The 27212-nt window shown below is 37.5% G+C and overlaps 2 protein-coding genes across 2 annotated transcripts in view; one reads left to right on the forward strand and one right to left on the reverse strand.

Annotated features, from left to right (window-relative positions):
- The first annotated feature begins 246 nt into the window (after positions 1–246).
- On the forward strand, positions 247–18861 carry LOC133527538 (repetitive organellar protein-like). Its single transcript, XM_061864586.1, has 16 exons — positions 247–693; positions 972–1365; positions 4456–4623; positions 5315–5529; positions 5858–6083; positions 6417–6514; positions 6595–10009; positions 10144–11832; positions 12188–12352; positions 12927–14098; positions 14363–14614; positions 15531–15627; positions 16561–16769; positions 17467–17583; positions 17789–17899; positions 18693–18861. Exons 1-16 carry the CDS (start codon positions 658–660, stop codon positions 18738–18740), a joined length of 8412 nt encoding a protein of 2803 aa, XP_061720570.1. The 5' UTR covers positions 247–657; the 3' UTR covers positions 18741–18861.
- A 339-nt stretch (positions 18862–19200) lies between these two features.
- LOC133527546 (probable beta-hexosaminidase fdl) overlaps positions 19201–27212 on the reverse strand; it is a 172721-nt gene continuing 164709 nt past the window's right edge. Inside the window, exon 5 of the mRNA XM_061864600.1 lies at positions 19201–26998. Coding sequence (XP_061720584.1) covers positions 25255–26998 — 1744 coding nt within the window. The 3' untranslated portion in view covers positions 19201–25254. The remainder of the gene's footprint in view (positions 26999–27212) is intronic.

Here is a 27212-nt window from a genome sequence, read left to right on the forward strand (position 1 = left end):
GTAAATTGTGCATGTGACTGAGGTGAGGGCCTACCGCCAACATCGAAAAACGTTGTCTGCCTCTGTATCGCTCTTGATAATTTGTGCGTCAGAGAGGCAAATAACTTTTTAAATTTTGGTAGTAGGCCCCGGGCGTGAACTACTTGCGCAACGCAAGCAGTATACGCGTGTTATTTGTACCGCGATTCTTTTTTTCTCGATTATGTAGAGTTATAAAAATTGTCGCAAGCACACGCGACATGTAGTGTTGAAAAATAAAGCCTGATTTACATGCATACCGAGACTTGCTTGGCAAGCGTCAGGGATCAAGCTATGCGGTAAAATGGGATAGCAAAATCGCTTGCTCCCTCTAACGCATAACTACGTCCCTGACGCTTGCCGGCACGCATGTAAGCAGGCTTAAAACATTTGTATTTGTCTATGGTTTCATAACTTTGAAGTTATCTGTGGTTAAAACTGTCAATTGAAAAACAATAGCAAAGCAATTCAAATTCCAACGGTGAATAACAAGATTTTAAAGAGTGGATTGTTGTTAGGATGTTATAAATTGTTTGTTTAGTTTTATCTTTGTAATAATTAAGAAGGGAAACTCGTTTCCATGTAAAGTTAGTGTTAAAGTGTATTAATGTTAAAATATAAATTAAAATTGTGTCCACCATGATTCTAAAATGGAAAACTATTCTCACAAATTGGGTAAGTCTAATCAACGGTTTTAAAACTAATATGTTTTTCTTTAAACTCTGATGTAATTTCAGGTTGATTGCAACGATTTTTACAAGCTTTAGATATCTTCGTAATACATAATCCTTCATACTGAAGGGTCAGAACAAATTATATACATTAAAGATCAAGCTTCCAAATATATAACCGTTTTTCGAAGCTATACCCGTGGGCTTATTTTACTTCAGTTACAAGATACCTAATGTTTGGATGAGGGACTTAAAACTAAAATGTACAATCTTAATTTTCAGATTAACTGTTACACAAATGAAAACGAAAAAAAACAGCAAAATATAACTCCTGAAAATCTACTCAACATATTCACACACATACACGAAAGTATCAGATTAGATGATTCAAAGTCTTCCAAGTTCGAAGCAAATACAATCCAAGATTTTATTGTTGAAAAATATCCGGGATTCAAATTTGAAAATGGCACTCTGGAGGCCACATGCGAGGAAGAAATTTACATAGTAGCTTCCCTATTGTTATATTTTATCTGTGTGAACTCTAAAAATGCTGATATTAAAAGGGCCATGTGTAGCAAGCTTAGTGCTGGAGACCAGGAGATCATAATGAAATTTAGCAAGTGCCTAATGGATTGTTCTCCAATTTTGTATGCAGATGTTGAGACAGCTATTACAGGTAATTCCTATTTTCTAAAGCTATTTCCATAATAAACTTTTGTTATGCTTGTAAGCTAATTTTTAATCACTTCCTGGTATTTGAAGAGCTTGAATGTTTTTAATATATTATATATGTCGGTTGTCTAAGTCCCCACAACACAAGCCTTATTGATCTTGCTGTGGGACTTAGCCAATTTGTGTAATAACTTCCTATAATATTTATTTAATGTTTTTTGTGAAATCACCTTTGATAAATTTGTGTGTGATTCACTGTTCATGTTTTTTTACTATAATAATAATAATTTGTAATGGAGTAGCCTTTGGGCCATACAAGAGCTTTTTTTTTGGATGAACATCTGAGGGGGTGAGCCACTATCTGCCAGGAATAAAATTGCATATAGTTTTATTAGGCAGGTATCTGGTTTTGTATCCTATAGCCCAGTATTTAGTCCTCGCTTTCACCTCATAGCCTAATCCATGTTAGATTCCATAAACTCTCAATAGACCTTACACTCTTATTGGTGCTGCCTTGCAAGCATCCCATGACACAGGTCAGCATCTGCTCGTTGTACCCTTTACATCTCATTATTTCATTGATATCATTATTTATTATTTCATCGATTCCATATTTGTAATTGTTTTTTGTAATTTTTATTGTTTGTAAAAATGGACATGTAAAAGTGTCTTGGTTTTGGTTCTGCGCTTGCTTTACATGTGTACAAGGTAGGTACCTTGTACACATGTTTTTCCTGTGTTCTGAACATTTGGAAAGCATGCAACATAGGTATGGTAAAATGATAACATAGGGATGGTATGGGAACATAGGTATGTTACAAGAATATTGGGCTGCATATATTCAAAATATTGTTTCAAATATCAACTTAATTCTGATAGCGTTAAGGTTGAAAATCAAATTTAAGTATAAAGAAGTCATCTGTTAATCACAAACTAGAAATAATTAACCTGGCATTAATAAATTAGCCCTTAGTCGCTTCACAGGTGATCAAACTGGCTATAAAAATAACAGTTAAATCAAAGAAAAATATACCATGGTGAGTTTTACCATAGTCCAAATTTTAATAACAAATTTAAGTAAGATCGATCAAATATTGATTTGTGGCTGTCTATTATAAGAGTTAAGCACACTAAGTCATCTGTTATTTAAAAAAAAAAAACTAAATCCTAAACACGACTTAATACAATCTATATTGCCTAAGCAATAAAATCGATTATCGCAAACACGCCAATGACACGCGCCGCCGCGGATGCAAAAAAAATCGCCACATGTTCCGGTTCAATAACAAGGGTGGCCAAAATGGCAGGTGCTACTTCCATACCAGCTGTCTGGTCGTTGCCATCTGGGCCGTGACGTAAGCATTAGTCCCTTTCGTATTTAGAAAGCCTGTCCCTTTCCTATTTATAGAAAGAAAATATTAACGGGACTGTACTAGAGGAGTTCTCCTAAACATGTTTATCTAGTTTGGTGGTAGAGGTCGAGAAATGAAGGTTTCAAAGGTCTATTCAAGTTTTAACATTTTATATTTAATTTTTATTATGATGCTCCGGCTGTTTCTCATACCGCTTTCCGTCGCCAGAGCGTTCATCCTTATGTCCTGGAACCTAAATGAGCGGTTTCAAAGAGAATTCCACCTGCGAACGCCCACGAGACGCTCTCTTTTGTCAAAGAGATTGAAATAAACCCAAAAAAGGAGTGATTAGAATCTGTAGTTAATTAGGGTAGTAATGGCATTACGAGGGGGTTCAAATGCATACATATATTGCATTCTTCAGCAAGCTTGTGTGAGAGCAAAAACGGGACACGTACATATAGTCATAATGTATTGTTTGTCCACATTTTCGTAACCAAATTATGAGTAATTTGGTTTTTCGCGTAACTTTTCAGGATTTCCATGAAACAAACCTAACCAAACCTATCTATATGATAACCTTACGAAAATCCTGAAAACGTAACGGTTTCAGAATTATGACTAATGATAATCCGACAATCATTACATTATGACTGTCAATAATTATGTCAAACAAAGGGATCCACCCTATAAGTGCCATACTTGACACAGCACTTGGCATGAAAACTTAGCGTGGTCTGACTCTACCGGATTTTAAAGGGTCAGCAAGGCGCATGTAAACCCTTAGAGTTGTATGCGTCCGTAGGCTACGGTACTATATACATATATTATAGCCGCATTTGCCAAACACGTGAATACTATAGGTACGTACTGCTCATTTCGTAGTTACGTGTTAATCGTAACATTCGGTTAAATTCCGTTAAATTTAAATAATTTCCTGTCATTTATTGCGTGAACCAATGATGTCATCTGAGCAGGAGTTTGAAAAAGGTGCGGCTATTTTTAGAAAGCCGGTTTCCGAGTTGTCTGGGTCAAACCCGCACCTTAATGCCTATTGTTATGTTTGGCGCGAAAGGGTAAAATAAACGTTTGAAACATATATACGGGGTGAATAAATCCTAATTAAATTAAATCCTAATTCCCATTTTGTTACTTTTCGTGTTTTTATGTTTTAATTTTAATATTAGTTGCATGTTTGTTGTTTTTGTTCATGTAGTTTTAAGTAGTTTTATAATAATTATAATTCAAAATTCAAACACAATGTAAATATTGTTTTATGAATAAATAAATAGTAAAATAAAAATAATAATAATATACAAAATTAATGTAAAATATTGCAGGTGACTAAAATTACATCCTGTATATACATGCTATATTATATCGCAAATAGGATTAGGAAGGAAAGATCTACACTCAGAAACAAATATTGAAAATCAAGATGTGATAGAATTGGAAAAAGTCAATTATCAAATTGCCATATTCACAGAGTACCCTTAACTCAAAGTTAACTGTAGTTGTTAAATAAGCGTTCAAGCTAATTTTTGATACGTTTGTATCTGTTTAATGTCGAGATTAGGCAGGTCCGCACAGAGCGAGCATACGCGCGAGGCAACTTCCTCGCGCACAAACCGGCCGTGCCTCGGCCGAGGCGGCGCGTTTAGGGGAGGAAAACGCGCGCGCCGTCGGCCGAGGCACCTCTACACCATTAAAAATTGACATTCATATGGTTTAATTATTTCCAGAGGCGTGCGGGCCAGATGCTTCAGCCAAGGTGGCAGAGACGCCACCCGCACTTCGTTCTCTGCACAGCGAAGTGCGAAGACTCCAGGCCGCATTAGACGCTGAGCGTTTCGACCGTAATTACTTGCAAGAGGAGCTATCTAGGACTAACTTGAAGTTGGAGAAACTTAGTAAGTATTCAACCAGAGTTGGGTATGGTGGAGATTGTGGAGAAGCAAATAGAACTCCGCTTGCAGTACAGGAAAATACTCCGCTTGCAGTACGGGAAAAATCTAGGACTAACTTGAAGTTGGAGAAACTGGATAAGTGTTTGTCTTCAGTGCCATACGAATAACTGTAGTTACTTATGACCTAGTAAGTATGATAGCATGTAGCATAGGTAATTAGTTACTTACCTACAAGGCCACAAGCCTTGATTATGGATTCTGGTTGCATCAAACCATTGTCACCGCCGCGCCTGCGGAGTTCTGTGATCACCCAATTTGAAACTCGAGAAACATGTTGGGTCTGAGTTATCTTATAAAACCAAAGCTATAATGTATTTTCTTTTTAATATGCACCTAACAAGCAAGTGTAAGTTCTGGGTTCAGTAAGTCTCCATTGCAGTTCATTGGAATACGCACTGGGAATAATGGGGATCTTTAAGCCGGGTACAATTCAGGAGGGGTTATTGTAGGCTTAGTTTTAATTTTATTATCTTAAGTTATTTGACCGATTTATTATGTATTCCTTTATTTTTTGTTAAATTGCAGAAGTGTGTGATTAATTGAATTTATGATTTTAGTAGCAATAAAAAATTCTATTAATTATAAATTTTCATCGTCAAATCTTTAAGAAATTCTTAATTTTTCGTAATTTTAGCAAAAATAAAAGAGCAATACAAGCTCGACATAGTGAACCTCAAAGCAAGGATATCGCTATGCTGCGGCGAGAAGCGAGAGTCCCACAGGGAAGCCCGAGCAGATGAATTCATAGCGCGACTGCAGCGGCAGCTACAGGACTTAGAGACGCGATTGGAAGACACCCTTAGCCAGTTGGAGGATGTTCAGCAAGAACGGGATACTTATAAACAGAAGGTTTGTTTAAACTTAAATTATTACTGCCTACTGGATACAAATGTCTTATAATATTGATTTATTTATATCTATCCTCGCTCTACATCCTGAGATTCTATTGGTTCTTAACAAACATCTCCCTTGCTCCGCATCCTCGTAGATCTCTGGTGGACACGCCGCCTAAATATTCAGATGCTCTTCCTAAAAATCCTAAATTTTATAGGCTTAAGTTTAACTACAAAAAACGTCTCAAGTCCACATCTATCTTTGCATCCAGGCCATAATTGTTAAAAAAAAAACACATCTATCTCTTTTCTAAGTTACTGACTGAGTATTTTTTTTATTCTAGGTTACTGACTTAAAGCAAGAACGGGACAAATGGCTGTTTCTCAGCCAGCAAGAAGCTGACAAGGCCGGTCAGCTGGCCGACCAGTTGGACGCCGAACGTCGCACCGTAGCGACTCTGAGGGACCTAGTCTCCGAGCTGAGGCAACATAATCGCAATAATGGATTGGACTCTAGTATGCTGGAGTGTGATGACCCTGATACTAGTATACAGTCGCTTAGTAATTTATGTGAGTTGATTTACTACATGTATAATGACCTCATTATTATTTATTGATTTAGCCTAGTAATACAAAGGTATTACAAAGAATCCCATTGTTGGGCAAAGGCCTCCCCCATCTTATTCCAATTCCGTTTGTCAGTAGCCTGTCTGTTCCATGTTAATAATATATAATGACCTCATTACTACATAATATGTAGTATTATATAAGTGACATTTACATAGTTAAGATTTGACTTAATTGCTAGTAAGTAATACTCTATGCGTAGTTTGTTTTGCTTGAATAAACAACTTTTAACATTATAAAATACTAAATGTTGAATTTACTTTCTATTTATTCCAGCTGTGTGTAATGAAGTTTGTGCGAATGTAATTGAGGTGCAGCTAGGGGAAGAAAGGGCGAAGATTGAAGTTTTGAAGCATCAAATTCAGAGTTTGCAGGTATATTTCGAGTTGAACATTTTTTTTTACTTTATTTGGTAATGTACTTCCTAGAGGCTAATCATTACACTTTTTTACAGGAGCAACTCACCAAAGCCAATCAGAACTTTGAATCAGAAAAGATGGCTCTTGAGGCTGTTTTAACTGAAAAAGACGGAAATATTAATAATCTAAAACAACGGGTCAATGAAGAGATCGAGGAAAAAAATAATTTGAAGCGTAAAAGCGAACGAGAAATTGACCAATTAAACAAACAGTTATTAGATATGTCACAACAAATAAAATACCTAGAAGAAAATTCACAACAAGAACTAGAACAGAAAGTTCAAGAATTACACTTATTGCAGGAGCAATTTGCAAATGAAACTGAAAGATTAGACAAAGAGATTAAAAGCCTTCAGAAAGATATTGAAAAACAAAATAAATTGAAAAAGCAATGTGATGAAGAAATCTTACAATTAAACAATAGAATAGTTGATATCTTGCAGACATTAAACGATGTAGAGAAAAGCTCAAAACATGTATTGGCAGAAAAAGAACAAGAAATAAGTATTCTGCAACAGACATTCACAGAAGAAACCGAGAAAGCTAGTAATACCATTACAAATCTTCAAGCAGAGATGGAAGAACAAAAATGTTTGAAAACACAATTCGAACAAGATATTGTTGTACTGAACAATATAATAGTTGAAATTTCGCAGAATTTAAAGGATACAGAGGAAAAATCAAAACGTCAACTAGAAGAAAAAGAACAAGTTATACATACACTTAAGCAGCAACTGTCAGATGAGACGCAGAAATCCAGTAATTTAATCAAAAAACTCCAAACAGAGTTACAAGAACAAATAAACTTAAAAACACGCTGCGAGGAAGATATCGTAGAATTAAATAGTAAAATTGTTAATATGTCACAGAAAATAAAGGACGTAGAAGAAAATTCAAAACATCTACTAGAAGAAAAGAAAGAAGCAATCCAAACAATGCAGCAGAAATTATCAGACGAGACGCATAAAACGAGTAACCTGATCAAAAACCTCCAAGAACAGTTAAAGGAGCAAAATATCTTAAAAACTCAATGTGAGGAAGAAATTGTAATGTTGAACAATGAAATAATTGAAATGAAACAGACAATAAACACGGCAGAAGTAAACTCGAAGCACCTACTAGAGGAAAAGGAACAAGCAATTCATACACTACAGCAGCATTATTTTGAAGAGGCGGAGAAATCTAATAACTTGGTTACGGAACTCCAGGAAGAGGTGAAAGAACAAATTAACTTAAAAACACGCTGCGAGGAAGATATCGTAGAATTGAATAGTAAAATTGTTGATATGACACAGAAAATAAAGGAGTTGGAAGAAAATTCAAATCATTTACTAGAAGAAAAGAAAGAAGCAATGCAAATAATACAGCAGAAATTATCAGATGAGACGCAGAAATCGAGTAACCTGATCAAAGATCTCCAAGAACAGTTAAAGGAGGAAAATATCTTAAAAACACAATGTGAGCAAGAAATTGTAATGTTGAACAATGAAATAATTGAAATGAAACAAACAATAAACACGGCAGAAGAAAAGTTGAAGCACCTACTGGAAGAAAACGAACAAGCAATTTATACACTTAAGCAGCAATATTTAGAGGAGTCGGAGAAATCTAATAACTTGGTTACGGAACTCCAGGAAGAGTTGAAAGGACAAATTAACTTAAAAACACGCTACGAGCAAGATATCGTTGAATTAAACCGAAAGATAGTGGATATGTCAGAACAATCAAAAACTATAGAAGAAAATTCTAAACAAACACTAGAAACAAAGGAACAAGTTATCCTGGAATTGCAACAGTTATATTCTAATGAGAAGGAAAAATATCTTGAACTTCAAGAAGAGCTAAGGGAGCAAAAGAGCTTGAAATTCCGCAGCGAGCAAGAAATCGTAGGACTAAACAATAAAATAGTTGAGATTTCGCAAACAATGAGGAATATTGAGGAAAGTTTAAAACTTGTGATAGAAGAAAAAGAACAAGAAATTAAGTTGTTGCAGCAGCAATATGCGATTGAAACTGAGAAAACTAATGACTTGATTACAGAACTTCAAGAGGAGCTAAGAGAACAAAATAACTTAAAAACTCAATGTGAACAAGATACTGTTGAACTAAATATTAGGATAGTAGAAATGACACAAACAATAAAAAATCTAGAGGAAAGATCAAAACAAACGCTTAATACAAAAGAACAAGAAATGCAATCTATTCAACAACAATTTGAGGAGGAAATAAAAAAAATACAAATAAAGAACAAAATTCTTCAAATCGAGATTTTGGAAGCAAACAACAATAAAAAAGCTTGCGACCAAGACATCGCCTTTTTAAACTATAAAATAAATGAATTATCAGAATCTGTGAAAGAGAAAGAAGAGAGTTCAAAATTAGCCCTTGAAGAAAAAGAACAAGAAAAATATACACTGCAACAGAAACTTGCAGAACAAACGGATCAATCGGAAATCATAATTAAAAACCTTAATAAAGAACTCGAAGCTGAAAAACAAGCCCAGTTAAGTTTAAAAGAACAATTTCAAACGCAATTGCAAGAAAAGGATACCTTTGTTGAGAAACTGGACCAAGAAGTAAAACACTTAACTGCGTGCGTATCAAGCCTTGAAGAAAGATGTCAAAAGATTATTGAAGACAACAGCAAAGAGGTTCAGTCGCTTAATCAGGAAATCGGCAGGTTAAATAATGAGGCAGTGGAAAAGTCACAAGCAATTAACGATTTAGAAGAAAATTCAAGACTAACGCTACAAGAAATACAGACCCAGTATCAGCAATTTTCAGCTGAGCGAGATAAATCAGAAAATATCATTAAGAATCTCAAAATAGAGCTGGATGCTGAAAAATATGCACAGTTAAAGCTGAAAGAAGATTTCGATAATCGCATAATGAAACTAAATGAAAAAGTCTTGAACCGGAATAACGAGTTAGTAGAACTACAAAACAATATTATTCAGAAGAGTGAATTGATCGAAGTGATACAGTCAGATTTAAGACGGGAAAAGGAATTGAGGGATGAACTATCCAATACATGCAATCATCAACTGTCCTCAATGAATGAACATAAAAAATCCATTGAAACTGATCTGCAGCAAAAGTTGTATGAGATTCAAGAGTTAAAAAAACAAATCCTGGAAAAGGATGGATTAACAGAGAAATTAAACAAGGAAAAAGAAAATTTAAGCACTTTGATCTCAAACCTGGAAGAAAAATGTAGACATCGTGATGGTATAATAAAAGAAAAACAGAAAGAAATTGAATTTCTTAACGACGTCTATCAGAAAGAGCAAGAAAAACTCAGTCATAAAATTGATGAGCGTAATGCATCTATAAAATCCTTGCAAATGCAATTGCAAAATGAAATCGAGTACAAAATAAAACTGCTGGACGAAGTCTCTGAGCTAAAGTCATCAAAGCTATCGTTAACTGAGGAGCTCAATGCAGCAAAGAGTAAGTTATTTTTTTTACCTTTTGTTACTTACCATGCATATAATTATGGTTGTTCCAGTATCCATTATTTGATAGTATTTTATAATTCTTCGGGTTGTTTAGTGTAATTCTAACATTTAGCTGCTTTATTTCAGTTCTGATGAAAGATTATGAAGAAAAGACACTAGAATGGGAGGAACAGAAAAATGAGATGAAAGAACAAATACATTCTGTTAGTAAAAAGGTAGAAAAACTTGAAGAAGAGAAGTCTATGTTGGTAAAGGAAATTGAAGTTATTAAGGAGATTCAAACTGGCGAGGCAAAAGTTCTTGAAGAAAAAATAATAATATTGGAGAAACAGAAGATAGAAATGGACAACAAAATTCAGGTGAATATTGTAGAGGTAAAGAAACTTGAAGATGAGAAAATATTTTTATTAAACGAGGTAGACGCACTTAAAGCGGCTCTAATGAAGGAAACAAAAAATCATGAAGAAAATACAATTATGTGGGAAAAACAGAAAATTGAATTAGATGAACAGGTGCAGGCTTATATTATCAAAACGGAAAATGCTGAAGATGAAAAAACTAAATTGACGAATGAAATTGAAAAGCTTAAAGAAATACAGGGTGGAGAGGCGGAGAGGCATGAAGAAAGGACAATTATGTGGGAAAAACTGAAAATTGAATTGGAAGAACAGGTGCAAGCTAAAGTTCTAATCGTGGAAAAGCTTGAAGGCGAAAAAAGTAAATTATTAGCTGTAAATGAAAAGCTTAAAGAAACACATATGGGTGAGTCTAAAAATCATGAAGAAAAAATGCTCGTGTTGGAAAAACAGACTAATGAATTGAAAGCACAAATTCAGGCCAACAGTCTTACTATCGACAAACTCGAAGATGAGAAAGCGTCACTAATAAATGAGGTTCAACTAATGAAGGCGGCTCAAATGGGAGAGATTAGAAATCATGAAGAGAAGACAGTTACATGGGAGAAAGAGAAGACGGACTTAAATGAGAAAATTCAAACCAATGTTGTAAAGGTCGAACAGCTAGAAAATGAAAAAGCTATGTTGTTGAAGGAAATGGAAGATTTTCAGGAAGAGAGAAAGTCTCGTGAAGAAATTACACTCAATATTAATAAACTTGAACAAGAAAAGGTGTTATTGTTAAAGGAGGTAGAAGACCTGAAAACAGTTCAAAGTGAAGCCGCAAATAATTATGAAGATAATAAGCTGACCTGGGAGAAACAGAAGATGGAATTAGATGAACAAATACAAGCATTGATCGTAAAGGTTGAGCACCTTGAAGATGAGAAAGCGATGTTGTTAAAGGAAATGGAAGCATTGAAGACTCTACAAAAAAATGAGGCGCAGAAACATAAAGATAACACACTGACATTGGAGAAACAAACTAATGAATTGAAGGTCCAAATACAAGAGAACAATGTTAAAATTGAGAAACTTGATGATGAAAAAACTGCATTGTTGAAGGAGCTTGAACTAGTTAAAGTTACGCAAAGTGATGAGGCCAAGGTTTATGAAGAAAATATGCTTATATTGAACAAACTGATGAACGATATGAAGGAGCAAATACAGGATAGTGTTCTGAATGCAGAAAAATTGCAAGAGGAAAAAGAAATGTTATTAAAGGAGATGGAAACACTGAAGACCGTTGGAAGTGGAGAAATCAAAGACCGCGAAGAAAGAGCACTATTGTGGGTGAAGGAGAAATCTGAATTGAACGAGAAATTGCGGGAAAATATTCTAAGGGTTAAAAAGCTTGAAGAAGAAAAGGCTACGATGACCAAGAAGATAGAGGAACTGATAGGGACACAAACATACGCATGTAAGTAAGCATTTGTGTTTTCTAATACTCAGTTCTCAACATGCACTATTATTCTATTGATTGGGGTGAATCGACTTTTTCTTGTCACCTATTATGGTCACGTTCTCCTGGGTCTTTTTAAATCTTGATTTATTATGGCATTCAATTCCACCATGCATTTTGTGGTACTTGTAAGCCATTTTCATCCAGGCCCATCTACCAAGCATGTCAATAGATATGATAGATATCGTTACAAATTGGCTATTCAACAAACTATGCTACTATTGTCCCCTGGTTGATGGGACAGAATAACAAGAAGTAGTTGATCCACCCATCTATCCCTTGTGACATTAAACTTTATATGAATTGGTTTCAGGCTTTAAAAAGGAACACGAAGAAAAAATACAAACTTTGGAAAAACAAGAAACAGAACTGAAGGAACAAATGAAGGCTGATGCTCTAAAGGTTGAAATGCTTGAACAAGAGAAAACAATGCTTTTCAAGGAGCTTGAAGCCCTAAAGGCAGCTCAAAAGGAGATGCGTAAGTAAACACTGGTTCAAATGACAATTATAAAAATATCATTTAGATGAATATTAAATATGAATGAAGTAATCTCTTGCTCTCTTCAATTACCATTTGCTATGACTTTGCTATTGTAAGGGAATATATCCGATATTCTTTTTTAATAAAAAAAAAACTATTATATCAATAACTGTTATATCACTAATAATCAGAAACATTACTTACCTTTGTTGCTGTGATTTAAGATGTTAACACTAATAAAATACTACAACACCCACTAATTACATACGGTCACTAGATAAGTTTTGCAATAGACAAATATGAACCAAACAGGTGGCCTATCACATATACTTTTTAAAACTACATTTCCGAAGACAATGATTGGCTGGAAAACGTTTACATTCTTTTTAAATTTACTTATTATTATTATGTTAGTTTATTGCAGAACTTATCTAGTGACCTACGTATAGGTAGATAGAATATTCTATTGGCACACCTCTGTAAAAGATTCAGCTTAAAAAAACTATAACTAAGTTACTGATAATAGTGGTAGTAATAATTAATTAATAAATTAACTGATGTGTACTTTCAGTGGCCGCAGCATCACAAGAAAAAATAACTGTAACTAAATATAGCAGCTGGGAAAAGGAAATCCAAGGCATGCATCAGGTAGATACCACAACATCTGATCTTGCTCACTCTTCCATGGAAAGTCTCAAAACCATATCAGACTTAGAAAAGATAATTCAGGACAAGAATCGAAAAATAACCTCCATGCAGATAGAAATCTCTTACATCAAATCCATGATGGCCGAGTCCGGGCTCAAGCTAATTGATATCACTAAAGAGTTAGAGGTCAGTAAGGACACTTGTCAAGAACTGTCCTCGCAGCTGAAGAAAATAGTTCATCAGAAGAATGAAGAGATCACCGAGTTGAAGCGGCAAGTTGCGAAAATGAGCGCTACTGAAAACCGCGCCAGTCAAATCATCAAACTATCAGCGAAATACCAAGCCATGATACTGAAAAGGATTGTAGAAATTAAGTCAAGCGCAGTATTAAAGGAATTAACCAATTTCGGTAACCAGAACTCCAACGGCGACGAACTTCGGCGAAGCATCGGCTCCGTAACAATGGAGGATTTAGAAAATTTCCTCGAAACTACTGATAGACATCTGAAACGATGTTCAGAGAAGCAGATGGCGCTGCAAAAAGACCGAGACCGTCTGTCAGAAGTTAATAGAATAAATGAATCGGAAATAATTAACATGAAGAAGTTTCTAACGGAGATGTCCGTTAGTTTCAGAACGTTTACTACAGTGAAGGAAGTTTATAATCAGAAGTTGTCTAAGATTGTGTCTCTACAGAGGACAGTAAGACGGGATATATTAAGTTTAGATGGGCGAATAACGGAAGCTACTATGTGTAAATTAGAACGCGGATACGCCGCGGTGATGCAGGATCTTTCAGAGTGTGCAATGAATTTGGAGCGCTGGGTCGACCGTAGCGTCAGCAGAATGCTGTCTGCGGAGAAAATAAAGCAAGCATTTACTAGCGACTTAGAACAGGCCTCGCTTTCCACCAATAACTATCAGAATGCAGCCGTGGAAGTGCAGTTGAGTGAGTTAGAAAACTCCTTCCAAAAGCTTCTGATAGAAATTGGCAGAGCGCAGAAAGGAGAGGGCGCAAGGAGCGCCCAAGAGGTCACCATAATGGAAGTCCGCGCCGAATACGAGGACAAACTCAACAGAATGAAGGCTAAAATGGTCAGTATCGCCCCCGTTGTGTTAATCATATTAGGCTATCAGGTAGTGTGGTGGTTCTATCTACATGCGGAATCATGAAGTCTGGCTTGTTTGTTTTTGCTTGTTTTATGTTTAATAAATTATTTGTTGAAGGTTTTGTTTTATTTCCTGTGTTGTAGTGTAGTTGCTTGAAGCGTGGAAACAAGGTAATACTCTTTTTTGATGCATGTGCTTGCATGCTTGTCACACTAAACCTTCATGCGATAAAGTGTTTTTAATTTTCAGAAAGAGCTGTTCCATGAAGAGATGGGTAGACTGAAGCAGAAGCAAGCGGACGAAATAGCGATATTGGAGAGAGAATTAGTGAAATGTAAAGAGAAAATGGCAGAGTCGAGTAAAGCGTATGAGGAGCATATTCGGGCGTTGACAACGGAATTGTGGAGTGTGGGAGAGAAGTTTTTGGTGAAGCAGGAGGAAGCTGATTGGCTGAGGAAGAAGCAATCGGGATCGCTTATGTCGTTGCAGCATGTGCATTCGGTGAGTACCTACAGTTATGTACAATTTGTTGGTGCCATTCTATCCTCTTTTATACGGTCTGATGATATGGTTGTTGTATCTCTTTTTTTTACTATCGTATTACGGTGTCCCACTGCTGGGCAAAGGCCTCTCCCCTAGTCTTCCACAACTCCCGATTTAGTTGCCTCTTCCGGCCAGACGTTGAGAAAGATATCTAGGTCGTCCCGTCTCCGTCTGGGCCTGTCGCGTCCGCGCCCTAATGGTATTTGCGCCCATTTGGTAACTGCACTAGCCCATCTGTCTGGATGCATGCGGCTGATGTGACAGGCCCAGTTCCATTTGAGTCTTCGCGCCCACGTCAGCAGTGCGGGTTCTCGCGCGCAGCGTGGTGTTCCGGATACGATCGGTCTTCTTCACACCTAAAATGCTGCGCTCATTAGCCCGTTGGCAAGCCTTCAACTTGGACTTCTGACTCTCTGTGAGTGACCATGTTTGAGCACCGTAGGTTAGGACGGGCAGGATACACATGTCGACGAGCTTTCGTTTCAGTGACAATGGAAGGCTACCCTTCTTCCTGGAGTTTTCGACACGGCGCTCGATTTCGTTGTCTTGCCTGTTGCTGAAAGAGACTAACTGGCCCAAGTATGTTATTAACAGTGGCGGCCTTAGGGGGTGGCGAGCAGGGCAGTCGCCCGGGGCCTCGCATCAATCCGATCAAATGTTTACAAGAGCCTCGCAGAGCATATTTTTCAAGGGGCCGCCACATTGTTATATCTCATATGATATTATTATTTTATTTGATGGCAACAAATGGTCGTGAATACGTTATTCCGTCTTTAGGTTAATCCAAATTCTCTTCAATATTTTGTATTGATATAAGTGAATTTTCTTTTGTATTGAAGAAGTTAATATACTTATATTTTGTGTTTCTTTGCAGTCCGGACTACATAGCCATGGGCATGGTCAAGAAATGTTTGGACGACCATCAGATACACATTCTCTGAGATCTCTTCCTGTACACAATAAGAAAACAGGTATGATGCATAACACGTTGAGTTTTTTTTATTAGATAGCGTATATACATCGCCTTCTTCTTATGTCGTGTAACCGCCTCTTTAAGAAGAAGTTTGGTTGAACGAGTCATACCCGGGTTTAACAAAGTCCGAAGAATAATAATTTACGGAGTTGCTGGCGTAGAATACGGCGAGGAGAGAATGATGATGTTGAAAAATTATTTTCATTTATTCATGTAGAAATTATGTTACTTATTTTTATAATTTTTGACGTATGGCTTTCCGTCGATGTGATGAACAAGAAGACAAAATAAATATATTATATAATCGGTACTATTTGAGTAAAAACAACCCTATTTTAGTGCTATTTAAGTGAGGCCCCATCCCCTGCATCATAACTATGGACGCTTTTATGAAATAAAGAATTTTGTATTTTAATTATATATATATTATAGATAAATTAATATGATATTGTTTTTTACACCATTCATCGAAATATTTTTATTTATTTATTTATTGAATAATATATGCAAGTTTACAGTACTATATTAAACTATAAATTAAGCCTTATTTCATATTCTAACTCTATAAATTGTATGTATACAGAGTGTGTGTCAAATTTCATTTAAATAATTACCTACTTTATTGCAATGCTATTGTCAAGATACAGTTTAACACGCCTCATGAAAACACCCATACTACCGTGAAATATATCTGTATCGGCAACCTGCACGTATAAATCGTTCAGTAACATAAGTGCTCCGTAAGTAGGTGCATTATCACCCCGGCGAGTGCGAATGGGTGCGGGTGTCGCCGCGGCTCCATGGCAGCGCCACCTCCACACCTTAGATCGGGGACGTGTAGATGTGAACTGAAAAATAAAACAAAAAAGGATATATATTCTAAGCTCGTTTGAACTCCATAAAAGCCATTAGTAACGTACGCCTCTTATAGAGGCCCGCGGCCTGCACATGTCGGACGAGGAAGGCGAGGTGTTCGACAACCGCTTCCTGAAGGAGCTGGCGGGCACGCCGCGCGCCTCGCTGGCGGGCCGGCGCCTGTCCGAGCTGCAGCGCCGCAACTCGCTCGTGCCGCCGCACCTCAAGAGCTCCTACCCCGCCGAGATGCAGTTCGCGCCCGCGCTCGACGAGGAGGATATTAAGGTATTTTGGTTTTACCTTTATTGGTCAGATTGCAACTAATCTAACTGCATAAATTACTAATCTATAACGTAAGACTTACAATGTGAATTTTTAAATATCTGGTCGATTTAGAGACCCTCTATGAACATAATACGAAGGTTTATATTGACGTTATGCTCTGCAGCAACCCCACACTGCATTTTGGCATTTTTTATTATATGAGGATTTAGTACACAATAGGTAGGTACTCAATTTGTACTTACTTACAAAAAAATAGTACCTGAACAGATTAGGAGTAAAAGCCAAAAGTATTTGGGGTTGCTGTAGAGTATCCTCCTAGCAACCTCCTCTCGAGTTTTCCCATAAATACTATATCTACTAAACGAGCCAGAAAATTTTAATTGTTTATGCCTTAGGGCATTAAGTCCGCCATTTGTACCTTCATGTATTGTGCAATAAAGATTAAATAAATAAATAAATAAAATTTTGTACTCACGCGATACGAAATGCACGTGAATTTCATACAAAAATGATGCTTAAGAAACGTACAAAATCTTGAGCACATCAAAATATAATATATTTCTCATATTAATTTAAAATTCAGTTTAGAGAGGTAAATCTCTATTACAATCAATTCTCTTTTGGTGGAACCTAGATGACGGAACGGAATTCACATAGACCCTGCAAACAATTTTTATTTGTGAAATTAACTTTCCAGTGTGCCAGTACAAGCTTCTCCCTGGGCCGACAGCAAAGAAAGGAGGTGGGCATCACCGCGTACAAGAAGCCCGGCCCGCCCACGCCCAGCAAGCAGGCCGGCCGCCTCTCCGCCACGGTATGCTTGTTCACGTATGTCTTGTCCAGCCTCTTAGTCATGTAAACACCACGCTTATCGTGTGGGGCGCGTCATTGTCAACCTTGTTAGAATGCACGAAAGTTGATATTGGGCAGTTGACGTCTATGGTGGTCAAAGGCTTGAGGCAGTAACACGCGACAGTTTACACGCGATTGTCTATTTATAATACTTATCATATTTTCAGGATTGTGAGCTCCGCGAGTCCCTGCGAGTGGAGGCGGACCCGGGCCGCAAGACGAGCACGCCGTCGCGGATCCGCTCGCTGTTCCGGTCCAACAGAAACGATACTGATGTGGTAACAACTAATAACTAACCCTTTTTATTCAGAAAACTTTACAAGCAACAATTTATCATTTTCTTATGAATACAGCTTAAGACACTCGATTGAATTGAAACTTGTAGTGCGTTTATGTTATGCCATAATAAATTAAACGGAGAACTGGCCCCGGACCCGGAAATGGTTTAAAAACCCTTTTGCTGGCCCGCCACTCTAGTCTCTACCGCTGAACAATTAAGGGATTTTGATTTTTGCACCAGTTCGTACCTTATCACTGTCACTTAAATGGTACAAAAAACGAATTCCTTGACCACATCTGAGGGCCTACCGCGAACCACGTTCGACGTGTTGCCTCTGTCGCACTTGTAAATTCGTACGTAAGTGTGACAGGGAGGCAACACGTCGTTCGTTTGTTCGTTTCGTTGCTCTCGATATTACCTGTTTCTGATGCTGGTTCTTACTTTATCTGTTCCATGTCAGAAGAGGTCTCATTTCAATACGTGCGTGTTGGGGAGTCTGCCACCACAACTAGAAAAGTGCCACATTTTTTTAAATGTAGGCGCTAAGGAATAATCTCCCATACACATTTTGAATTTCCATTTTCTACTGACAATGTTGGTTAGCCAGAGTAGGTATAACTCCTGTGCAAGTGCGCAGTTCACGCACACTTAAGTTTTCCATCTCCTGAACTAAATAAAAAAAATAACTTGACATTGCTATTAAAACCAATTTTTAGCTTACAGCGATATTGTTTGTTTGTTGTTGTTTTAAAGTAATAAACCAAAACTGCATTGAATATTTCTTTTTTCAGGTGACGCCTCGCAGTCGAAGATTTAGTAATATTTTCAGAAAGAAATGATTACTTACTGTGATTTGTGTTTTTATAACCAGTGCCTATTAATGTTGGTGATTAATATAATGTCGGTTATTAATAATTATATGATTATAATGCAATTTTATTAAATTATTGACATTTCTAACCCACTGTTTTTATTCTTGTACAAGTCTTCTGAACTTTTAACCCTTTGAAGTATGATACTAAGGTCCACTGACACTATCCCACTGACCCGCAGTTAAGGGGTTAAACTGTTAACCAAGTGTCAAATTGTACTGGTAACCATGGTAACTCCAGGTTTAACCGGTTCACCCCGGGTAAGTGGAATGTTGCAAGTGGACATAGGAATACTTTTAACCGTCATGACCTGTATAGGCGTAGAGCAAGCATAGAGGCGTGCGGTGTTATAAGTGCCTTCAGGATTTTAATAAGGTTATATTTGCTTGTAGGTATTAAAGATGTTGGTTAATTGAAAAAAAAATACTTAATTTTTAATTTTTATTTCATTGAAGTACACCACAAAAATCACTTTAGCACCAAACATTACATACAAATGTACAAAATTGTGCCTGTTCATTGATCACATCCATAAATTAGGTAAATAGATGTAAAATTACGAAACTACTTCAAAATAAATAAAATAATCTCATCTTATTCATTTACAAAAGAACCTATTCGCAAAAATAAATAGGTACGCCCATATGATATTATTGCTACATAATTAGACACGGGCACGGTAAGGCTAATTAAAATATAGGGAAATGTATGATTGACGGGAAATAAAATAAATAGTCATCTGAGAAAAATAATAGAGCATTAAACCAGAGACAGAAATAATAACACTTGTCCTGTCTACCTTTTAATATGAGCTAGTGCAACCACAGATAAAGATTCCCTACTAAGGAATACTAAGGCGCGCCACATACGAGCTGAATTCATCAGAATTTCAGAGTCTGAATGTCACTCACTAAATTGACCATATATTTTTCCGTACGGAAATAGATTTACTAATAAATTCAGCTCGTATGAGTTAGGTACGCATATGACTCGTAATACAGCGAAATTATTGTAACCACAAATGTTAATATTGTTCTGAATTTCTGTCTTTGTTTAATCGTGGGTGATTGGCATGTGAGAGCTTTCCGCTAGTGATTATATGCTCTTTGCTTTCCGCTTACATAATCATTCAGTATTTTGAGTAGCGTCATCTATTGGCCACGCCAATGTGATACGGAATTACGGAATGATGATGGCATCTTTATTATTTCTTGTCTCTGGCTACATTAACAAAAATAATATTCAACAATAATAATTATACATTAATGCAAAAGTTTGTGCAATGCGACTTCAGCTAGCGTAACGCCAAAACAACATAATATATATGATTTTCATAATCCCACAACAGTATAAGGCCCTTCTGACTTGTCAGTACAGTATCCATACGCAGTGAGGCCCAAGAGCGGTGCACCAATTAGGGGACCTAGCCAATATGACAATCTTCTTCCTCGCGTTGTCCCGGCATTTTGCCTGGGGTCCGCTTGACATCTAATCCCAAGATATGGCGTAGGCACTAGTTTTTACGAAAGCGACTGCCATCTGACCTTCCAACCCAGAGGGTAAACTAGGCCTTGTTGGGATTAGTCCGGTTTCCTCACGATGTCTATGGTCGATTTAGTTTCGATTGTCATCTTGACTAGGCCAGATCAGTAAGCATCAGCCGTAGCGCATAGCGGCGTCAAAAATATCTACCTCTCAAATAGAACGTGACCGATACTTTTGACCGCGAACCGTAGAAATATAGCTGTATTTGTTAAACTAATAGCGGATGGCATATCCAACTAATACCTGAGTTAAACGAGTTGTTTTATGCGCTAATATTGATGCGGACTGTACTAATGTTGTACCGATACCATCCTGCCAAGTCAAGGCCCTGAGAATTGATTGGTTGGTTGTCTACATTTATTTACCTACTTAATCCTATTCTTAGCTAATTGTGATAAGATTTCATGTCATTGTAACTCATTCATTAGATCTATACAGTATAAACGTGGCCATTTGTATGTTAGGCGTGATTTCCTAGTGAGTATATACAATTATTATTTATATTTTTCATCGTCTTACTAATCATTAGATGTCAAAGAGGATAGGTAGTAAAGTAAAAAAAAACCTCACTCTGTGAAAAGAAGTACGTAATTTATAAATGTCAATGATCGGGGCGTCAATTATGAAGAGTTAAGTCAATGCTATGAAGGGTAGAGTCCTCTACCTTCCACAGTTAATGCGGCCATATACATATGTCAGCGGGAAATTCCGTACAGAACACTAGGGGCTTTTGACCGCTAGAACTAAAAGCAATCGCTCCTTATCGATTGTTTGAAACAAAATTTGGCCGCATTGACCTGACGTCTGTTTCATTACCAAGTGTACTTGTAAAATGTAGTCCTTAAGTCAAACAAAATCTGTATGGCTTTCTATATACTCAGCCAATTTATACAAATCAATGGATCCATTTTACAGGATATGTCTGTAATCGAATTTATTTTAATTATATCTCTGTTTTATTTGGAAAAAACGATAGCTTTAGAACGCAAAATACACATAAAAAAGATTTATTTAACGCCTGTTCTTGTGTTCAATGCAGCATGTCATGGGCTGCCATGTAGTGTAAAAGTTTGACACTTTATTATAAGTATAAAAACTCTATGGTAATTTCAAAACCACACATTCTCATGTTTTGTAGGTAACAATCCTCCCTGTCTCTCTTACCCATACAATGCACTTAGAAAGGGATGCATGTTATTTATTAGCTACCATACCTAAAGTAAACGATGGGCCACAAGTAAATTAACATGTTCTATTTCACTCAACTACATTCACTACACCGTATTAACAAAACAATATACCTAATTAGTAAACATTATGTACACGTACAAAAAAATAAGCTAAGCTAAGATACGCTTATTAATTTTAGCAGCAAATTATTATGATAAATGATACCTATAAAGAATATTTCTATAATAACTTTTTATTAAGTCAGGCTGAGCTAACTCGACACCAACTATACCCTGTATCCTTAGGTATTTAAAAAAGTAAACAAACAATTTGTACCTTTTCGGGTAGACATAACAATTATTGTCCACCAACCAAATACAAAACCGCCTGGATCTGTCACTGAACGATCTGACTTTAACCTACATTATTTGATCATGTAATGTTTCCATCTACCCTCACGTGGCTTAAGGAGCCATTTGATGGTAGATTTTGTTTACTTTTATTTAAATACCTAAATAACACAAACAGAGTATAAGGCGTGGTAAAATGTGGAATGCCATAATAAACGACATATTTTTTTGGAAATTTGACGTTTATGTTGACACTGTCACACTTTGTCATGACGACAGTCTGTGTAGAGTTTAACTTGGTCTGGCTCTAGACATTCTCAAATAATCCAGAAATATAAAAGTATTAACTAAGTAACTTTTTGTGAACATTCAATAGTTTCTTAAGAAACAAGCTTATCAACCACAGGTAAATACAAAGAATAATTTAACCGGTAGTCTTATTCTCTTCATTAATAGGTGCCAACAGTAAAGCCTAAAATTGTGATTTTTGCTGTCATATTTCGCATTTTGTTAAAGGGGTTATTTTTGACACTTTCGCTACCAAGAATTCGTTAAGGAAGGTTTTTTTGTCTTTCATAAAAAGACAACATTCAAGCGCTTTCACACGCCTTACTCAATTCAGTAACTGATGACAGGGACACAGTAATACAACGTATAGCTGCGTCCCTGTCGTCAGTTACTGAATTAAGTAAGGAAAGTAAAACGCTTAAGGAGATTTAGTACGTTTTTTCCTAAATCCTTAAGATAAAGAAGCTCTACCTCCCTTATGGAGTTCTCGACGGAGAGAATGCTAACGTAACAATGAAAACTTGGCAACAATACATTTGATACAAATCGATCTAGCCACTTTGACCGCGTATATTTCGAGAAACACAACACCTCTTAATTAAATATAATATTTCCATACGTGATCTTAAACAAAATATGTCCAACATAAAATAAAGCATTGTATTAAAAGACCAATAACCGAAGTAATGCCAAGAAGAAATATAAATTATGATTTCCCAATTTTGGATAATGAAATGAGATTTCATCCAAAAAACTATTTAATCCATTTGATGAATACAATATCAATATTTTAGAAAATCCCCTAAGTAACTAAATTCCACCTTAGAATATGGTTTTAAATTATTAATAACAAAATATTTACTTCAGGTAACACCCATTAAACGCTTCAGTTTATTTAAATAGCTACTCTAGTTTTGTACATGGTATAAATTATTAACAGAAAGAGGTACCTACCGATAATTTATGTTATTATGAGAACACACAAATATGCAGTTTTGGCTAATGTTAACTCTCTTGTTATAGTGTATATTTTATCAAATGTTTTTTACGCCTCAGACCCCAAGTCTTAATCGTATTACTAGTACAGTATTACGTATTCGTATTACTAGTACAGTATTACGTATTCGTATTACTAGTACAGTATTACGTATCCGTATTGCTAGTACAGTATTACGTATTCGTATTACTAGTACAGTATTACGTATCCGTATTACTAGTACAGTATTACGTATTCGTATTACTAGTACAGTATTACGTATTCGTATTACTAGTACAGTATTACGTATCCGTATTACTAGTACAGTATTACGTATTCGTATTACTAGTACAGTATTACGTATTCGTATTACTAGTACAGTCAGCATCAAAAGTAGCGGTGAAACAAAGCTCCAAATGCATCTGCCCCTCTGGAATTATTTTCCAAATGTTATATGTTATATCTAGGTACATATAGAGGCATACATATTTTTGTTTAGGTATCAGAGAATAATTTAGACGCGTATTCTGATCCGTTACTTGTGATGCTTACCTACTGTACATAGAAAATACGACGACATTATACTTACACAGATTTACTTTGTACACAGAACATTAAATTTATCTCTTCAAGTGGCATGTGTCGTTTTTGAGTTATTGGAATTTTTATTTTATTTAAATTAATCAAATTTGAAATTTAAATGACATAATCGGTCGGGAGTCGACGGCCTGCCACTCTAAGGGATTACTTTTTAGATTTTAGATTAGATTTAGAAACACATTTTGTTCCTATCTATCACAGATCATAAAGGTGCTTCTGTTTCGAACCCATCGTCTAAGCTACAGTAATCGTCAAAATTAGTTATCATCGATAGAAACGTATCATTTTCGATCATAATTGTGTGATAGGACTTACTCGTATGTGATGCTAAGAGTTGAATAGTTTAAGGTCCGAAAACGTGAACACATTTGACGTCGACTGTTCCACCCGTGTGACGTATAAATTGACAACGATTCTTACACCATCTAAAGCCATAATCTAATGAGTAGGTACGAGTTGGCAGTTTGAATACACATCTTGGCTCAAAGCTTATTTTCAATAGCTTAATAAGATTGTTATAAATATGACCAGCAGGGGCAATTTCTCCCAAAGGTGCAAATAGAAGACCCGCGTGAAAGAGGCTTTAACCTGCTTGAACGCACCGATTATCGTGTGCGGCGCGTCACTGTGAACCTTGTCGTTATGCACGAAGGTTGAAATTGGACTGTAGTTGCGCGTGATTGTCGACGTCTTTGGCGGTCAAAGGGTTAACCCTTTATTTACGGATGTATCTAGTAGACGTTGTTGCACCTATGGATGCAATTTCCCCAACTAACCTCATATGATGTTGTAGGCAAAATCTGAAGTTACGGCACCTCAAAGTTTGCCTAGTCAATTATAAAAGCAACAAGGTCAACCGTCGTAGTATATCCAAGGAATACTATCCATACTATCTCCACGGTTTCATTATTAATGGTAACTCTACTCTAAAAATCTCCGTTTTGGCAATATCAAGTTCTGAGGTTTGATTTTCCAAGTTGGTTCTGGACTTACTAGGCAAACCTAGCATTGCTGGAAGCTCCCTTACAACATCTAACCTAGCTGTATAGATATTAAATTGCCACGGTGTATTTCATTAGAATGTTTTCATTTAACATAAGTTTGCCTCAGGTTTGTATAAAAATTCCATGCCGAGGCAAACTTAGTTAAATGCAAAATATGTACCATTTGTTAAGCGACATTAACGTATCAACTTTTATTTAACACCAATACAAAGATCTAACTTTCAACGATTATTTACCTACCTATTTGATTATGTAACTATATTGCTAAGGTTATCTACTTATCCTAAGATTATTATGTACAAAAAGCGGCCTCGCTGAACTCTAACCTGCAGATTTCATCATAACCAAAATTCTATCTTGATTGTATATTAAAACGAAACATAACATTTAACCTGATCGTGTCTGTATAAGTCAGTTTACATGATTTCCTAAGCCATCGATGGCGTTAAAGTTATAGTCGAACTGTTTGTGGCATCGTCGGGTAGATATAACAACGGAATAGTCGAGGCATTGACTAAGATATCGCAATAGTCGTACGTCGGCACTAGCTAGAGGCACGCGTGAGGGTTCTGGGTACACCAGCGAGGCCACAGCGGCGCCGCGTTCACTCCCCGAGCCACCATGCGCGAGCGCTGCGTGTCTAAACGTAGGTATACATCTGCTTCTGCTCCCGCGCCGCGATCTGACCACAGTCGCTCAGCTAGCGCCGACGTTCTCGGCCACACTCGCGGGTCTAAGCCGCCTGGTCCCAGTTGCTCAGTCCATTGACACGCCGCCCCGCCCTCTATCCGCCACGGCAGCACCTGCTCGCCGGCACTAGACACCCCTCCCCCTCCGCCCTCCTCTATCCACGGCCGGTGCTCGTACACCTGCTGCCACGAACGGTACGGCCCACAATGGCCGTCCGAACTGTCTCGCCAAGATCCGAATCCGCAGTCCAAGTACCATGCGTCCACGTGCGATATAACTGAGCGGAAACCTGCATCTAACACCGCACGGGATTCGGGCCATCGCGACGCTCCCCACACTTGCACGCCGATACGCTTCGAGTCTAGCCGTTCTAAATAAGGTGAGCGTGTAAGCCGAGAAGACCATAGCAAGGTCAATTCTGGTGCTTTGCCTCTGTTGGCTTTCTCCAGCGCTCGGTAAGCTCGTCGGGTGAACTCAAGCCATAATTCCATTGGGTCTGAGTCGTTGAAGTGCTGCGACCAGCAGCGTTCTGACACCTCATCTCCACCAAGATGGAAGATATCATCCACCCCAGTTAATGTGATAATTTCTGCATAAATCTTCTCCAGTAAGGCATAAACGTGTGGGTTTTTAGGGTTCAGCTGACCGCACGGCGGTTCTCCGCAGTACACGCTCCACGGTTCGGCTTCAACACAATATGCGAGCTGGCCGAGTCCAGCGCTGGTACCCCAACTCCAGGCTCGTCCCACATGCGCTGGGGTGTCAACTTCTAATAAAACTCTTATACCGCGTAGGCGCGCCCGCCGAACTACCGCTCGTATCTCATCAGTGGTATATATCGCTCCTGCACCGTATGCGCCGTGCGCTGCCAGTTGAGGCGCACTTTCAAGTTGGAGTGGAAACGCTTGCGAATCACTAGCGTGCCAGTGGAAAGTATTCAGCTTATTTGCGCCCATAGCATCGATTGTGCGAAGCAGCTCACTCACAGGAAAAAAGTTTCGAGCAGTATCTAACAAAAATCCTCTAAATTTAAACCTTGGTGCATCATCTATTACAGCTGCTGTCAATATAAGTAGTGATCCGGCGTAAGGGTCTGCCCAGACTAGTTGCGAAAGCGTTTCGAAGCCGTGTCGTGCGCCGCAGAAGGACTGCGCTGTGATATTAGCCACAAGTTCTTGTCTATCAAAGCCTAAAGAAAGCTTGTAGCTTTCGTCAGTGTCTAATCGAAGTCGTGGGTCCCCGGAGCCATTGACGAAGACTCTTACGCGTACTGTTCGCGGTGTACCAACATCGTCTCGACGCGAGCTACTGACGCTTCGCTCAAGATTTCTCATATCCTCCTTTGTTAACGCGAACGCGTCGCTTAAATGATCGGTGACGTCAGGCGATGGGGATGCAACTACATGAAGTGAGAAGGAGTCAGCACGGACAGGAACAGCGCCTGTCGCCAGGCTGACTGGCCCGGTGGGTTGTGGCCACAGTTGTGTTGACGCGCAGAGCATGTTGCATGTTACTAGCGATTGTAGCGTGGTCGTCTCTGATGCCTGTAAGCGCTCGCATCGGTCGTTTCTGCAGATCCAACTCCATTGTGGTTCGCCGCCTCTGAAAATTGAACAACAATAATAAATACATACCTGCCAAATAAATCAAATGTTTGCAGATCTTTAAATTTATAGTAAAATTACTGAGTCCAACTACCAAAATTTTCACCGTGTAGGCACAGTCACAGCTCTCAAAATACATATAATAATTCTGTTTTTTTCTGAACAACTCTCAGTGGACTTCGGTCTCCAGGCACAACTCCACAGAGAGTACT

Source organism: Cydia pomonella, chromosome 18 (assembly GCF_033807575.1).
Source record: "Cydia pomonella isolate Wapato2018A chromosome 18, ilCydPomo1, whole genome shotgun sequence".
NCBI lineage: Eukaryota > Metazoa > Arthropoda > Insecta > Lepidoptera > Tortricidae > Cydia > Cydia pomonella.

Coding starts and splice junctions, on each gene's coding strand:
- LOC133527538 (XM_061864586.1), top strand. CDS start 658: ATGATTCTAAAATGGAAAACTATTCTCACAAATTGG. Junction 1,366..4,455: donor TGTTGAGACAGCTATTACAG/GTAATTCCTATT, acceptor AATTATTTCCAG/AGGCGTGCGGGCCAGATGCT. Junction 17,900..18,692: donor ACAGAAACGATACTGATGTG/GTAACAACTAAT, acceptor TTCTTTTTTCAG/GTGACGCCTCGCAGTCGAAG.